General features: G+C 38.9%; 2 protein-coding genes across 2 annotated transcripts in view; both read left to right on the plus strand.

Moving 5' to 3' along the window:
* LOC124153212 (hapless 2-like) overlaps positions 1-6754 on the plus strand; it is a 97350-nt gene extending 90596 nt beyond the window's left edge. The window contains exon 2 of the mRNA XM_046526312.1: positions 6399-6754. Within this exon, the coding sequence (XP_046382268.1) occupies positions 6399-6754 (356 nt within the window). The remainder of the gene's footprint in view (positions 1-6398) is intronic.
* Positions 6755-7253: 499 nt separating this feature from the next.
* LOC124153213 overlaps positions 7254-17033 on the plus strand; it is a 478788-nt gene continuing 469008 nt past the window's right edge. The window contains exons 1-2 of the mRNA XM_046526313.1: positions 7254-7421; positions 8969-9164. Of these exons, the coding sequence (XP_046382269.1) occupies positions 7254-7421; positions 8969-9164 (364 nt within the window). The remainder of the gene's footprint in view (positions 7422-8968; positions 9165-17033) is intronic.

The raw sequence follows: 17033 nt of genomic DNA on the forward strand, positions 1-17033 counted from the left end.
GTGTTTTTTATGGTGCATACCTTAAATTAAATACATCGTCTCAGATTCACGGGTTTTATAATAGATCATCTTTTTCCTATGGAAATACTGTCTAAAAGTGCATGGCCCTCGTCATTGACGGTCGCTCTGATAAGGAGTTAAAATAGCGGGTGGAGTCATTTTTAGTTCTCGATGTACATGAATGAGATTCCGCTTAAAAATAATGCGCCACCATCGATTTTAACCTTGTAACACGTATCTTAAATACCAAATAGGGACGACGATGACGTGTACTTTTATTTTGGTAATGCGGCAGACGTGTTTGACCGTGCTTCGCCTATCAAACCGAAGGTCGCGGGTTCAAGTCCCGCATAGGTATCCAAGGCATGGGTGATTTTAAATAAATTTTGTCTATTTTATGGAAGGAGGTTTTCTGCATGGAATTATGCTTATACTGTATCTGACTTGATATTTTTGTCTTTATTTCTGCAGTCACCAGTGCCATATTCAGGCAGGTGTAATTACATTATTGGTTAATTATTTTTCATTCTAGCTTCGAAGGATACCATGGTTAAATATTATTTTCGTTATCATTTTCTCCTCAATATGTCTGCCATTAGTATCAACAATCGTATATTACAGTCTCTATTTAAATGGGGGGATGTGATCAGTCTCAAAATGAATGAGGTTTTCGTCAATTTTTAATTAAGATTCTAGCTCCTATGTAAAATAATTTAGATTTTTTTTATTCTAGAAAGAAAGAATTTTAGAAAGGTTTTACCTTTGTTGTTTTTCATTTGTTTCCTGTAATAGAAATTTGTGCGAAAAATCCACAGAGAAAATATGTATCGCCTCGACGGGGATTTGAACCTGGATCCCTTGATTTTCGGCCGAGTGCTTTAGCCAGTTCAGCTAACGAGGTGTCATTCCTGTTGAAATTTGTGGATTATACCAGACAAGGTGGTATGAACTACTTAGCATATGATGCCACAAGCATTCCAAAATGTATGCACGGCGCCGCAGCCGCAGAGCAAAGCCAGAACTTTGAACACAAAGAGGTGTTCGCTGTATACTAATTTAAGTATACCGGAAATAGCCACGGTGACAACTTTACGAAATCTCCCGCAAAAAAATCGCAGGAAAAAAAATAATAAGCCCTGATCAGGATTCGAACCCGTATCTCTCGATTTTCGGCGGAGTGATTTAGCCAGTCAAGCTACGGAGGAAAATTTAAAAATTAATGAACTCTACCGGAGGAGTTTATACTTAAATTAATAGAAATTTGAAGAAAGATTTGAGCTAATCACATTTAAATACTAGTCTGACGTTTAAAATTTTAAACATAGGGGAGGAAAGATGCAACCTCATGTTAATTGATAGAAAATTATCAAAAGAAGGTATAAAAATAAAGTAATAGTGATTGAATTTGTAAAATATTCTTCTTAATTCTTATTTTTATGTGACCATGGAAGAAAGTGAAAAAATAGAGCTGCTGCAAAATTGTTCGTTGGTCCGCATCAAGGACAAGGGTCGAATATTTCGGCTATATCGCCATTTTTTTATCTCATCGGCATTTCTATGACACCAAAAAAAGAGGAAATAATCAATGAGCTGAAAGCATTTGCCAGGCATGGTAGTGGGAAAAAATAAATTATAAATCGTTCAATTTATTATTTCCCTCCCTGAGCCACTCACCTAAAAACTCCCCTTGGGTGAAAATGACGTCGGTTGGCTATCTGACTGACACGCTTGACTGGCAATTAGGAACTTTGGGTCCGAGTCACAGCTATGTTAATTGATTTTTTGATGAAACATCAACCCATTTTGCAGATTTGATTGCCTCTTGACAAGCTTTCCATTATAACCAGTTCGGTTTGTAACGGTTGGAAATATAGAACACTGTAAAGAATCCACATCATAAAAATACTGTTTGAGCTTAGGAAATGAATAATGTAATGACTGCTGCAAACGTGAAGAAAAATCTGTAGATTGCATACGCCATACATGCCACCATCTACCATTTGCAATCAATAATATGCTGGTTAAATAGGCAAGATGAGGGAGAAAAAGCCTAATTAGTGATTCAGAATGGTCCATTAGCAATACTGTAGCTTTATCAGTTTTGGTATCATAAATAGGTTTTCAGGTGGGAAGAGAAAAATTGATTTTATTTAAATTTTCTCAGTACCCTGGAAAATATTTGTGGGATGAAGATAAATTCTAGGACGTATTTTTCGCTTTGAATGGCCAGGCACGTGAATTAATTTCAGTCATACCCTTTAGGATTCAGTTTAAGAATTTAATAGAGACGCTAATAATTCATGGACAAAACTTGAATATTTGCTCTGTATCCGTCCCTTAAAAACATAATATATTAGTGGGATGACGAAATACTACAGAGAAGCATTTCTTTGTTTTTCATTATTCTATCAAAATTTAAAACTTGTCGAAATGTATTGTTATTGCATAATTGAGAGGAAAAAAGCAAAAGATAGTTCTAAACTAATTACTGTCACGCAATTACTAATCCTACCTTATCCTTAACTAATTATTTGTGGGTGGCTATCAGAAAAGCATGCGTGGAGTGAGCATTGACATTTAAACCTAATGTCGTTAAGTATGTAAATGACGAAAAAACAAGTTTCTATTTGTTTTAAAGCGTTGGCGCACATTCCTTTTACAAATTATCGTTTACAGAAAAAACGTGGTAAATCTTGTGGTGAAACAATACCGATTGATAGAATATTCATCGCTCTGCTACGATTTGGACTCAAGTGAAAAGAGAAGATAATAAACACCTCGATGAAAAAATTTGAATAGATCAAGTTCAGACAGATTTTCTGGCATTTGTAGTGATGACCTATGTACTGTACAACTTTATAAAGAAAATAATCTGCATCCTGAAGGTCATTCCGAGAGCATTTTCTATCGCAGTACTTTTGGGTGTCTGGAATTATATATTCATCGCCAAAGTGAATACGAAATGGAAAAAAATTCATAAAAGTTGATGAAAGTATAAATTGCGTAGGAAACCGAATATCATGCATTACATTTCACTCACACTCACATTGGAATTCACCGATTTCATACCTATCTTCATAAAAAGAGGTCTAAGAATGATGAAGATAAAATGGATTGACCGTGTGAGTAACGAGGAAGTGCTTAGAAGAGTGGGAGAAAAGAGAAACTTCCTAAAAACCTCATGCAGAAGAAGGGACAACTTAGTTGGCCACATTTTGAGGCGCGATGGTCTGATGAAGACAATCGTTGAAGGACAAGTGGAAGGGAAAAAGGGCAAGGGACGGCCCCGAATGAATTATATAGGACAAGTTATAAAGGATGTAAAAGAGAAGAAATATATAGCTATGAAAAGATTAGCGGATAGGAGAGTGAAATGGAGAGCTGCGTCAAACCAATCTTAGGATTGTTGACTAATGATGATGATGAGGAAAGGACTGATCATTTTTTAGTGAAATTTTCATATTTTGATTGGTTTTTGGGTAAATGAATATGTCCGACTAGTACTTGGTGCATGGAAATAATTTCAGAGGGAAGTTCAGCTGAAAAAAACCCAATGCAAGCATATTTTTTAAAATGCTTTTCAGGAACCTTTCCCAACAGACTAAATTACATATATTACAGTCCAAAAGAGAAAAAGATGCCCAAAACTTAGTATTAAATTTCCAGGCATTTATACACTTAAAAAACAGTTTTCAAAAAAATAAATAAATAATTTTCCTTAATAATAGTCACTCAATGAAAAAGTTTCATTCCATTTCCGTTAAAAATCTAAATTATTAAAAAATATTAAAATGCGCATTGAAATTTAAAAAAACAGGTATTTAAGGAATATGATTTTGTAATTCATTTTTTCCCGTCTTATGATTGAGATGCATTTCGGTTGACTGAGCAAGTATTTGTAATCCATCATAAGAAAATAATGATAGTAATCCTTTAGAAACTACCGTACGGATGTCTCTAGTAAAACAATCTTTAGTTTGGTGATGATCGGTACCTAAATATAGACTGAGAATATTTCGAATTGATATTTTTTCTTCATTTTAAAGACTCGTACATTATAATCGATAAAAAATGTCTCGGTAAATTATTAATCATAATATGATTTAAAAAATTACATAAAAAGATAATTTCTTAGATTAATTAATATGATAAAATGTTTAAATTATTTTAATTTTAATATATATAAAATAATATTGCTCTTAGAAATGTCTGATATAATCATTTGAAAAAGTTCCCGAAAAACATTTTTACGGAATAACGTGGTTCAACAGCCACCTTTCAAAGCATGGTTTAGTAATAAGAGCTTAAACCCGTTTCAATCTGTGAATAAATTTGTGCTGACATATTTAGAATTTTTCCTTGAGGTATATAAAATTGAAAGGAGAAATTCGAGAAATTATAGGTATAAAACTTTTAGTTTACAACTCAAGGTATTCGTAGTACTTATTTTCACCCGATTTAATTCATGAATAGATCCACACAAATAAGTTAAGCCGTATTTCCAGAGGGATAAAAAATCGGAGGAAGAATGTCTGCCAAGAAATAATTACAACCTTTTTTGTAATGGGAGAACCGTAGATGATATTAAAATTTAAATAGCAACAATGGCTAAGAATTGAGAAGAATTGAGTCGGAGGAAAAGGGTAAATTTTATTCGCTAGAAGGTAGGGTACACCCGATTCTCTGTCTCGCCGCCCTGTTGATTCACTGATTGCCAGTCAGGAGCCAAGATCCCTATCTGTCTGTGACCTCGGCAAGGTATCATAATTTTGTCAAGATATTATTTAACAATTTAAGCGTTGAAATCGGAAAGGTAGTGCGTCGCTAAATATGAATTTTACAGGAGACGAAAGAAAGAGGTTTGCCAACATTGTAAAGCTTAAATTAGTATGCAAACTTCGTCAATCATAGTAATTGATCCATTGTACCAATGGAACTTCAACCTTGTCCATGCTGTTGGCATGTACATTTAATACTACCTTCTCCATAAAAAAAATGATATTTCGATTTTTCCTGACTTATATCACGACCATTTAGTGTACAACTTAAGGGAATCGTAGTGCTTATTTTCACCTGATTTAATTCATGAATAGATCCACAAAAATAAGTTAAGCCTAACACTTACCGTACACTTAATAAGCCGTACACTTAATGGTCGTGATATATCACTTTATCTTTGCAGAGGCGTTTGCAAAAAATGTCGTTTCATAAAAGATTTTCGAGCTATTTCAGTTCAACATGCACACTTAAGCGATCACCATTCGATGCTTCCTTCCTTGAAAATAGTTATTCTTTTCTCAGGTTGTGTTCAACGAGCTTAAAGCTTATAAGGTGATGGTATATAAAATAAATGATTCACAATGGAGCGTAATTATTGATGTAAAAAATAACCTGAGGAAAGAAATATTCTTTTCGCGGAATAATTTGTTTTTGAACAATAAATACAACTAATTTTCTCAGCAAATATCCTAAAAATAATGAGGCACTACATGCTAAATTTCGCGTGGCTTCGGTTACTGTGTAACAAGCAAAGAGCGTGAGATTCCGTTTATATTTTTCCTTACGAGGTAGCTGAAATCCGTGGAGTCACTAAATACCAGCCACTTGAAGTGTTTTCACCCACGGACGGGCTGTTTGTTCCGAATTTCATGGGAAAATTAACTACAACTAAGCCTGTAAACCTAAATTTGTTTTCTTCATGACGTGATCCATCAAATTCTTAACTCTCTTATATGGCGGTGCGATAAAAGTCTCTTAACTCTCTTAGGTGGCGGTGTGATAAAAGTCCTTGCAAGCCACGCAAGAGATTGCGGGTTCGAGGCCCGGCTGGATACGTTGTCCTTATTGACGGTATACATGTTCCTATACGTTTATTTGTTTATTTAGCCACGATGTAAAATGCCAATGGTGCTGTTTTTGTTGATACCATAATAAATAAAGAAAAAAATACCTCACGGCTGTATATATGTATTATATTCCAAATATTAAGTAGATGGTTCACTTTGACCTCGTCGCCGCCCTGCGGACATTTTTGAAACCCTACTGAAATTCACCCAAACAATATTCAAACCTCAACGGATGCTTCCTCTTATGTAGTCCGCTTGGATTTACCTCCTGCCAGTCAACAGCTGATTCCGACGTCCCTCGCCGTCACTCACCTTGGCCCTGATTCGTGACTCCGTTCGGGCCCCGTCGGACCGAGTTCACGGGCTATCACACTGGCCCCGGCCGGGGGTTGGACGGGAGGCATCGGCACTGTAGCTCATCGCATTTGACGAGGGCCCTGGGCTCCGGCATTCGCTGCACGCGAGAGAGAGAGAGTCCCCTTGCCCCCCGCGCACCCGTAATTTTTCGCCTCTCGCCATTTCCTTTCAACCCTTCCCCCTCCGTCCCCACAGTCCCCCTGCCTCACGCTCCGCTCCCCGGGAACGCCGCTCTAGAGAGAGAGGGAGGAGGCAAGCCCGGAGTGGCGGGGGACGGCGGCGGGGGCGGCCGCGGTGGCGGGGGCAGGGGAGGGGCGGAGCGGAGAGTAGTCTCGCGGCGCGCTCCGTCGGCGGTGGACGCTCTGGCCGTGTCGTCCCGCCCCCGGGGGCCTTCTCTCTCTCTCTCTCGCCACACTCCTGCCCCCAACCACCCCCAAGACCCTGGAACTCTCGTCTCCCTGGGACGACACTCTTGTCGAGTTCGCCGGGGAATGGCTCGTCACTCGCCGGCTAGCCGGAAGCGACCGTCGTCGGCGGGATCCTCACCGTAGGCAGTCGAGGACGGCGCCGCGGTTTTTTCTCCCGCTGTTCTTTTGTCTTGCTCGTCGCGCGCGAGTGCAGGGACAAGAAGGGTGCACGGCGTGTCCTCCTCCTCCCACCTCCCCTCCCGTTCTCCCCCACTCTCTTCCCCGCCCTCCCCTCCCCTCTTTCTTCCCACCCTGCGTGATGAGCGACATGCTCATCTGCAAACTCCAGGAACGACGAGCTGATACTCACGAGAAGACCACGTTGCTAGAGGGGAAATCCACCGTGAACGACAGAGCGCCTCGCTTCCCGATATCGTTTCCTCATCTCTCTCAGCGAGGGAATCCCCCTGACGAAGGTCGTGCCAACATCGAGTGGTAGTAGCTACCGGTGGAATCGTAGCCTTCGTTGCCGTCATGAAGACCCGGGAACGGCGGGACCTGTGCCCGCCACCCGCATAAAAAAAAACCCACGACGAAATCCCGGCCCGTCTGCTTCCAGTGTCCACCTCTTAGGTTAGGAAGGATGGCGCCGACGGAGGACGGAGCCGAAGAAGAAGACTTGGGGCCCACAGAGAGGGCCAAGGAGGGTCCGCGGGCTGGCCCCTCGGTCCCGCAACGACCCCAGATGGAGCAGAGACGCGATAGCAGTCCAGCAAGAGGTGTGTTTCAAGAGTGCGGTCGCATTCCGGCGGTTAACTGTTCCGCAAACGTTTTGACTGATTGATTCGTGTTGTGTGAGAAAACAACAGTGCACGTCGGTTCTCCTTGAGTTGATGTCAAGGGCTCAGTCCTTACGTGGCGGCCGCCGAGTGCAGGGCACACTGGCTGGCATTGGAATCTCTTATTCTGGCGCACGTTTGACGTCGGTTCAAATTCATTTTTAGCTGTCTTCGGAGGCCCCTGACTGAACACGATCACTTCATTGGATTTGAAGTGTGTCCAACCCGGTATATATCATCTCCAGCTACACACTCAATCAATTCACATGAACTGAAATACGTAACTACATCGGTAATTTGAAGCAAGTCTGAAGATAAACAAGTACGTTAGGAGGTGCAATAACTACACCTCTGTCCCAGCTATACTGTAGTCGAAATATTTTATCTCGCGTAAATAAGGTGTTGTCGTTGTTGTTGCTCATAGCTTTAGAGCAGATAGATGATGAATGTTAAATGTTTATTCAGTGTTAATACTATAGGCTGCGTTCGTGATAACTGTTAGCGTTCATGTTGAGTCCTATCAGTAACTGTCTTCCCAAGGGTTTTATAAGTAGTAGGAGAGGAATGTAATTTTTTGTGCCAGCCGTCTTCGTCGAGTCAAGGGATTTATCACCCGCGCGACTTTGAACTGCTTGCTACTTGACAATCAAATGAGAGTGATAAAAACGATTGATTGGTATAATATTTTTATTATCCAGTGAGAATCGAGTGCGAAGGCTGTATTATACACATAGGTGTAGATAAAATTTGTGCTGACGCTTCAAAACATAAAATTAATAAATAAAGTACTTACAAAAAATCAAGATATAAGAACTAAAGATTAATTCTGTATATTTATTGAGCTAGCTATTGTACTCGAACTGGATGTTTTACTTCTTCAGGGACAATGAAACTGTGTGTGCGCTTGTCTGTCTGAGCGTTCTTTCTGTGGATGGTATATAGGTGTTTTCAGGACTTTCGGAATGCAAGCGTGCATTCCAATACGCCAATCTTTCTCACTCTTCCGTCCTTGACCTGTGCATCTGTATTCCTTGTCATCTTCCACTCGTAAATCCTCGTATTACTGCTCTTTCGACTGCGTGAAACAATAATTGCCTTTCATTGTGACTTTCGTAACTTCAGTGTTCTTCTTTCAAAGACTGAATCCACACGGTGGTCGACTCGTCCCGATCGATGACTGAATGGTTTGACAAGCACAATCAAATGATAAAATTGCTATTAATATCACTAGCATCAATGCAGTGATTGGAGACTATTTACCTAAGTGATAACTGTTTGAGGATTCGTACTGAAGAGGGTAGGATTCCGGAGAAATAAGAAGGAAACTTTTTTCCAACTCCGTTGGGTTGAAACATTTGACCTCAAGTGATTTTTTGTGTGAGTGTGAATGTGTTTGTGCGTGTGTTTTTTGTGTAATTCTGTTGTGCTGATCAGCGGGGCGGGCAGACTTATTTTCGCCAGCTCGTTCATGCCTGAGTGAGTGCTTATTGTAATGCGGTGAAATTGACTCGAATACGAGAAAAGCAGTAATATAAAAAGGGTGGAATTTAGCCCCATCTTCCCGTTGTCTTTGGAATCGAAGGGCTTCGTCAACTGCCGGAGGAAGAGGCTGTCTCGGAGACGGCAGGGGGGAGAGCGGAGACTTATCCCGGCCCTGAGTCATCCGTCGCCTGCCGGCGGCCCTGCAGCCCGCGCTGCGTCAAAAGACATTCGAGGTAAGTAAAATTCCGCTTGTTTATACAATCCAAGTCTTCCCCCCCATAGTCCACCTCAACCTTACCAAGTTTATTATTGTTATTTAAAAAAAATACAGGGTTTAATTGGATAATTTTTCGGGTATCTTCCGCGTTTGAATCATCACCGCATTTCTCCGAATTCACCCGAAAATCTATCCAACTACTTGCCACACTTATGTTAATTCTTCGTCACTGAAATGATTTTTTTTATAATTAATGGATATCATTTGCGTAATTTTTACAAATATACTCAGCAGCTGTTTCTCGGGTCCAGTTTCTTTTGTTTGCGAACGAATATCCAAACAAAATTAGTCACTTAATTTGAGAAAATTGGTCTGGGCCATTTACTCCCCGTAAGATGTGGACGTTAGTGAAGGGATAAAATCCTTTGCGTTGACTAAGCCGCCAACCTGGGCTCTCAGAATCCGTTACTATCGCTGCTTTCTAAATGCGCTTGCAAGTAAATTCCTTCAAGGTTTTCCACTATATTGTCTACGCAATTCACCGTTAATATTAAATTATGCTTAAATTGAATTTATTAAACCGATTATTTTAAGCAAAACTATAAAACTTAAAAAAGAGCATCATATATTAATTTTGGAACCGAATGATATTAATTTTCAAGCAATTTTATCTACTCAATATATTATTGTCTGACAAGCCCTGACTCCGTATAAGCCCACATTTCATTTTCCAATGGTCCTTTTGATCTCTTCATCAATACCTAATGCTATTCCTTACATTACTTTTACGAACTTAAAACTCTTATCCCAGTATTAACTATTTAATGAACGCATAGATTTGCAAAACGTTAATTTATAGCACATACGGCAAGAGAGAATGAGCTGGATCTCTTTCCAAATACTTTGCGAATGGGAAAAGAACCAGATTGACTTAAGTAAGAGGAAGTCGTAATGCCAACGACAGTAGTGATTCTTACCAAAAAAAAAAGCTGCTGGCTTTTCCGGGCCGGTGTTTTGTATGTATCTTGCTATTGTGGTTGCTCATGAAAAATTTTGCCGTGCAAATTATAAAATCACTCGAACTAGGTCCGGATTATTGAAATAAAAAAGAACCGGCTCTAGTTCCAATCAGTGGAGCATATAATTCTTAGTTCATTCCCTACCAATGAACCTTTTTCTTGAAAAATAGCCGTAATATCTAGATTTAAGTATATTAGTACATTTTTTTAAATATTCCACGGAGGGAATTTTTACTAGTCTTCCTCATGACACATGCTCTACATTCCATGAATGAAGTTATATTTCCCTCTTTTCAGCTAAACCTCGTTGCTTGTAGGTGAGAGGTCAATATTTAAAAATATCTATTTAATTTATTTGTCATTGTTAGGGCTGCTCAGTTTTGCCCTAACAAAAGCGGGAAACATGTATTAGACTTGAATCGCGGAATGAAATTTTTCAAATCGGAGCATAAAATACGGAAACATGAACCACTAAGTTAGATCCTCTACATTTGCCGAAATTATGAGCACCCGCGGTGATGTGAAATGATGCTAGCCGTTACTTTTATATTCTCATAGTATTAATTTTAGTATATTACATTTATTCCAGCTGCGAAGAAGCTAGAAATAGTAAAGGAATGAGACAAGTTTTCAATGAGTTCATAAAGGGGGCTTTCAGCGAAATGGAATTAAAAGCGCACGGAGAGAAAATTCATGGTGAAATATGAAAATGTCTTAATTAGCCTATGAAATAGCAGGGACTAAGACAGATTCGATGAAAACTCTATTAAATATGGAAGACATAATGGCTTGTTATAAGCTGGAGATGGAACGCAAGTGCAAAGGGAACAAAAGTATTAGCCTACAGAGGAAAAGAAGAAGAGAAGAACAACCTGAAATCAAGAAACCATGAACTTGAGAAGGCGGATATGTTTTCTGCTGCTTGGGTAGACGAAAGACCAACAATGGACGAAGCAGGAAGGAAATATTCAATAGAATAACCCATGCGAGGAGGGCATTCCTCAAAAAGAGGATTATTCTCTCAGCTGAAAATATAATTCGATGAAGTTGGGAAGCGGTAAGATAGGGCTTCCATGTGGAGTATGCTTCTTCTTGGCAGTGAAGTATTGAGTATAACATTAGCGAATAAATCAAGGCTGGAAGCTTTTGAAATGCCGTGCTATAGAACAGTGATGAAGATCAAATGGATAGATCGTTTGAGTCATAAAGAGTTTCTAGGATGAGCAGGAGAAATAAGTCTTCCGAAAACCTTGAGTAAGAGACGGAAATATTTAATCAGCCAATCGACCACATAATGAAACTCGAGGATCTAATGAAAACTATCGTTGCAGCCGGAGGCGAAACTAGGAATATGCTTTGGGGGGATTGAGGGAGCGAGGGGAGGGGAGCTACCCCCTCCCCCCGGGCATCGGGGCGCCCGGAGGTTAATCACCAGTCGGTACTCAGAGTCGTCTCACTGCCATGATATTAGTGAATGATCTTTAACTTTATGGAGATGCAGTTATTATGTGTCAAAACTAGACAATAGATAAAAAATTTTCTTTTCTCTGAGGCTTTGGGGGGGACCTATCCCCTCATCCCCGCATAGTTACGCCACTGGTTGCAGAGGAAGATCGGTAGAGGTAATGAACGATGCAAAACGGAAGAATTTTTTAGCTGTGAAAGTATTGCCCGATGGGATGATTGAGTAGAGGGCTGTGTCAGACCAATCCTAAGTTTGATAACTGTTTATAATGATTGTATTTGGTACGGGAATTATTTTTATGTAGGCCTAATTTATCATAATGATCCTATATAGCCACCGGAGAAAACTAATTCCTACTCTTATCCCTTAAACTAGGTGTTCATCTTATTTCATTGTTTGTTGCATTCCTGGAAATGAATCTCAGCATCAACGTGGTAGCATCCCTATCACAAAGGAAAAAGTCTTGTGTAAAAAGACTAAATAAACAATGAAAGCATTGGAAGCAGAAGACTTATATTTTTCCAGTTGTTCTCAGTCTTACCCTCATAGAATCTGCGGAGCACTTCTTGCCCACGTGATGCAATTTTTTTACGATTTACTCCGATTTCCTTTTTATTTTGTGGTCGATTTATGGAATGGATAAGAAAGGTTTGCTGTGTACTGTAGGTGTGGTCTAATTTGTGCAAAGGATTTTGTACTTTTTTAACCAAGGACCTTCTCAGAAACGCTAGCTATACCATCGTTTTTTCTGTCTTCCACTTCTAAAGTTTCTAATACGTTACACTGACATTATGTAACCCCAATATAGAACTTATTGTCTTTAGGGCTCTTACAAGAACTAAACTTGATTCCAACAATAGTTTCATCTGCTGCTCTATGTTTTCTCCAACTGTACCTTTTTTGGTCATAGGTAGTTCATGTTAGATTAGCTTCATCTGTGCTCTTTTGCTCCTGTCTAAAAGTACGAATGGTATTACAATCGGTCGAATATCTCTTTTCAGGTGGCCATCCAGCCGTCGTTTCCCAGCATTCGCTCTATCCCGTATTCCATTAATTGTAAATTGATATCACAGAATGCTTCTCTTCTAATTTGAAGCTTTTGGATTTGATCTAAGGTTCTGCCGAAAGTTCACTCCATTTGTTGAAAATATATATCGACACACGCTCTTCATGACCACCACTTCGAATGACGAGTGCGATTGACTGTTATTGATGCGAACGGCTTCATGCTGTTAAATCAACGGCTGCGTACTGCCGTCGTCCTTGGCGCCATAAGCCTCGCTGCTGCATTGCCTGCGAAGCGGTCACGGTCGCCCTGCGTGCTGTAGATTGGTACCTTTGTTCAAATTGCCATCCATTAAAAGGAGCTCGAAGATTTTTTTATCACCGTTTACCATTATACAGCACATTCTGCAGTCGGAGTGTGCAACAATTGTGACATAACCTTCGCCGAAATTGTGCTTCACAATATACTGAAATCTCCATTGACTTTGGATCTAGCATTGACTACCTTTTTTTGTTCGTGCAGAACATTGCATCCCCAGATATTAAAGGAAAAATCAGAAATACAAATGCCAAAGCAGTAAAAGACTGCTCCTGCTTCTTTTCTAAAAAAATATGAGCATGAAACTCCTATTTTCTAATGGTTCTTTATTAAAATCTAACGAAAAATGCATGAATTGAGCTAAAACCATTGCTAAAAAGTCCTGGTCGGACGTACTTGCTTAATTCTCTACTAATACTAATTCCAAATATTCACCGAATTTATCAATAAATCACTTGTAATTTTTAAAACGAAGCATTGCAATGCTAAATTTCATTGCTTGCATATATTAAATTATCCCGGCATTCTACGCATGCATTTACGAAAGAAATAATGCTAAATAATAATTAAATACATTTTCTTATGTAGTCTATGTGGCGTCATGATTTCAATGACTGCTCGTCTATCACCCACAGTGGCATCCGGAACATGGAAACGTCGCTTTGGTATTATTGAAATGCTAACGCTCTGTATTCCTCAAGAAATATTTAATAATGTGTATTGATTGTGTGTTTTCGGTATAATGCGGAGGAATTGCTTAATGCCATTAAATAATTTTACGTCTAAGTCCAAGTTGCATGTTAGAAGCAATTAGGGCTGTATTTAGGTATATCTACTTCTTTAAGGTTATTGTTTTAGGAAATAATCGTATTTGCATTTTATTTAAGGGAAAGAGTTATGCAAATTCAAATAATAATTTTGGTGCCTATTAGGTTTATTTATTTTTGAAATTCTCAAGGAAGGCTGTTTTTAATGCCTAATGCTGCCATAAGGATGTTATTTGACGCACTCATTCATTATGCCAATAGGAAAATATGATAATTTTAAATCTAGGATACCTTTAATGTTTTGTGGATTTATCAATTTTTCTAAGAGATACGCACAGAGAACTGTTTGCATGTTAGTCATATTAGACGTTTTATCTTGTTATAGACGCACAATTGAAGGTCTAAGCCTATATTAACGAAGCCTATAGCACCTGTAATGAGAAGCTTAAGGTAATTATTGTGTTACGTTTAATTTCTGCGAGGATTAAAAGGATTACAACTTTCCTATGCTTTACTAATTTCTGTAAAAAGCATATTAGGCTGTAATCATGGGTAACAAGCGTATTCCATATTATATGTAATTATATTTCGATAGAATTCGGAAGAGATCGAAGACATGCACTGAAATCAGCCTGACATCATCTTATATTAATGAAAATTAGATAATATCTCGCAATAAAAATCGCGTTGCTTAAATAAATGAAGCGTTATTTTAATGATGATTCCAATAATACAAGGATGATTTGAATTGAGTTATTGAAAATCTCGTTTCCTGAAAGCAAGGCGTCGTTCGAACTTGCTTTTATCTGTTTTTCCGTGAATAACTCTGACGAAAACCAAGAATCGTTGGCTTAATAGTGATTAATTACCATTTCCTTTCATTCAAATATATTTTGATCGAGTATCGGGTGTACTACTTCAGGAATATGGCCATTAAATGCAGAGTTTATCGTTCGCCTGCGATTTTCCGCCTAAACCACTAGTTATTTTCTTCCGTGGAGAATTAATGTGAAGAATGCGTCCTATGATACGGCCTATCCACCGGGTCCTTCTCTGCATTCTCGGGTGATTCAAGACTATTATGTAAGATTTTACACTTTCCCGGCGAACAACATGTAAAACCTCTTCTCGGGATACCGCGCGGGTAAGAATATATGAGAGAAACGACGTTTCGGGTATCGACTCGCTACCCATTCTCGCGGCTACTGACCGAAAATTTGAAGTGACCGTTGAAGCTCAGCATTAGGAGGGGCCGGATTGATCGAGCCCCGATTGCTGTCGCGGAGGACCGTGGACCAGAGTTCTATTCCTAGAGCTGCTGATCGAATATCCTGTGTCTCTGTTTACATTTTTATTCTCAAGTCTTATTTCAATAGCCTCTTTAGTTAAACGATCCAAAAATTGATGTGATCACCATAAAACTCTGGTGTCCGTATTTTATGGTCCTCATCCAGGCTATGCTCGTCTATGGTTGATTTTTCCGGTTGACCAAGTCGGAAATGCCTTTGATATTCTTTGAGACTATTAGATATTGTTCGCCTAGTCTCCCCCATGTAGACATTACCACACTCACAGGGGATTTTATAAACTCCAGGAGTCATAAGGCCAAGAATATTATGGCCAGAACTTTCAATTTTCCAAGTTTATTTTTCTTAGATTGCAAGAAAATTAGAGATGAATGTCTATGATGTCCCCCAATATTCAGCATTGTGCGTCTAGTACCTCTCGTACACCATCAATTCAAATATGAAACGGCCATTTGGCAAGGTGGAGAGGAATTGTGCGATAAGATCATTGCTGCCACATCCAATGTTTTTCACTTTTCAAGCACGAGCCGTAGCCAAGTTACGCATGAAATAAATAATGCTTACATTGGGAAGGCACTTCCCCAAGGTCGTGGAGATTTAAAATTCCTCACGCGCGTGTGTCCAAACTATTATGTGTCTGTGGCTGTGCTGCATTTTGCGGTGATGAATTGCTTATTCATGTCCTAAGTGTTGCGATATTATCCTGTTTACGACCAAAAAGGTACGAAGAGAATCACTTCAATTGTCGAAAACATTCAATGATGGTCTTAAGTATTTAACTGGCGTGTGCAATGCATATATATGCCTTAATTTGAGGTTTCGCCAAGAGAGCTTAAAATCACATTAAGAGCTCATGGATCATCAGTCACTTAAACTTGGTGTTATTTGTTGAGCATTGATAGGTACACGTTACAGACTAAAGTTGCATGAAATTCTTATTTCTATGAAGAGGGGCAATGAAGAGAGGCACACGCCAGACCACACAATATTAACTCATTTTATGTTACGACTGAATAATTTCTATCACTTTTTGCCTAAAATTAGAATTACTGGGGCATTCATTCAATAGCTAACATGAGGACAGAGAGTATCTCAGCATTCGGTGCGGAGGCCTCGCAACCCTTGCAAGGAAAGGTTCATTTGAGAAGGTATAATTCCATTTGGTGCGCATCCTTATGATTTATTCATAACATTTTAATTTCAAAACTTATCCTTAACTGATAAAAATAGTAATTTATACCTCGTAATTACAATCACTATTGAGTCATCTCATACAAATTGGACCAGATGATTTTCCCCCTGGGTCATCAATTTCAACCAAATTGGCAAATCATCTTCATAGGAAATGAAAATGTCGAGTTATTTTTGTAATACATGTAACGGTTTAGAATATATTGTAATGCGGTAAAAATGAGATTTAATATAAATCTATATGCATTAGAAGCCACGAATCCGGATATATGTAATACATAAGAGTATTGAACAACTTATTTTAATGGAATGAGAGAAATTTTAATTTAGAATGGTAATCCACGGATTATTTGATGGTTTTGTAAAGCAATTTCAAATTTTCAAATCCTGTTTTTGACGATGTAGTTACCGCTTCGATTGATATCATGTTATAATATGCTTTATGCATAAAAGTTTCCCACGAGTCAAAAAATTTAATGAGTTGTATTTCATTTAGTAAAGAGAAATATTTTCGAGTGAGTACATAACGCTGTCCTGTCGCCCCGGCGGCACCCAGCTCACGCGCCGAGCGTTCTGTAATCCACGATCCTGATCTCATTGGTGCGATTCCTTTACCTTCTTTTCACTACATTTAATCTGCATACTGGCCTGTAGCTTCTTTTACGTGTTTATTTATCAATTTTATTCCCATTGAAAGTGCCTCCTCTTTAGAATCCAGGATAAATATTACCTATGGTTGTCTCTGCATATACTTTGGTTGGTTTCAAAAAGCAATGTGATTTTGTAACCATTTTATGATTGCAAGAAAAACC

The sequence above is a fragment of the Ischnura elegans genome, chromosome 2 (genome assembly GCF_921293095.1).
Source record: "Ischnura elegans chromosome 2, ioIscEleg1.1, whole genome shotgun sequence".
In the NCBI taxonomy this organism is placed as follows: Eukaryota; Metazoa; Arthropoda; class Insecta; order Odonata; family Coenagrionidae; genus Ischnura; species Ischnura elegans.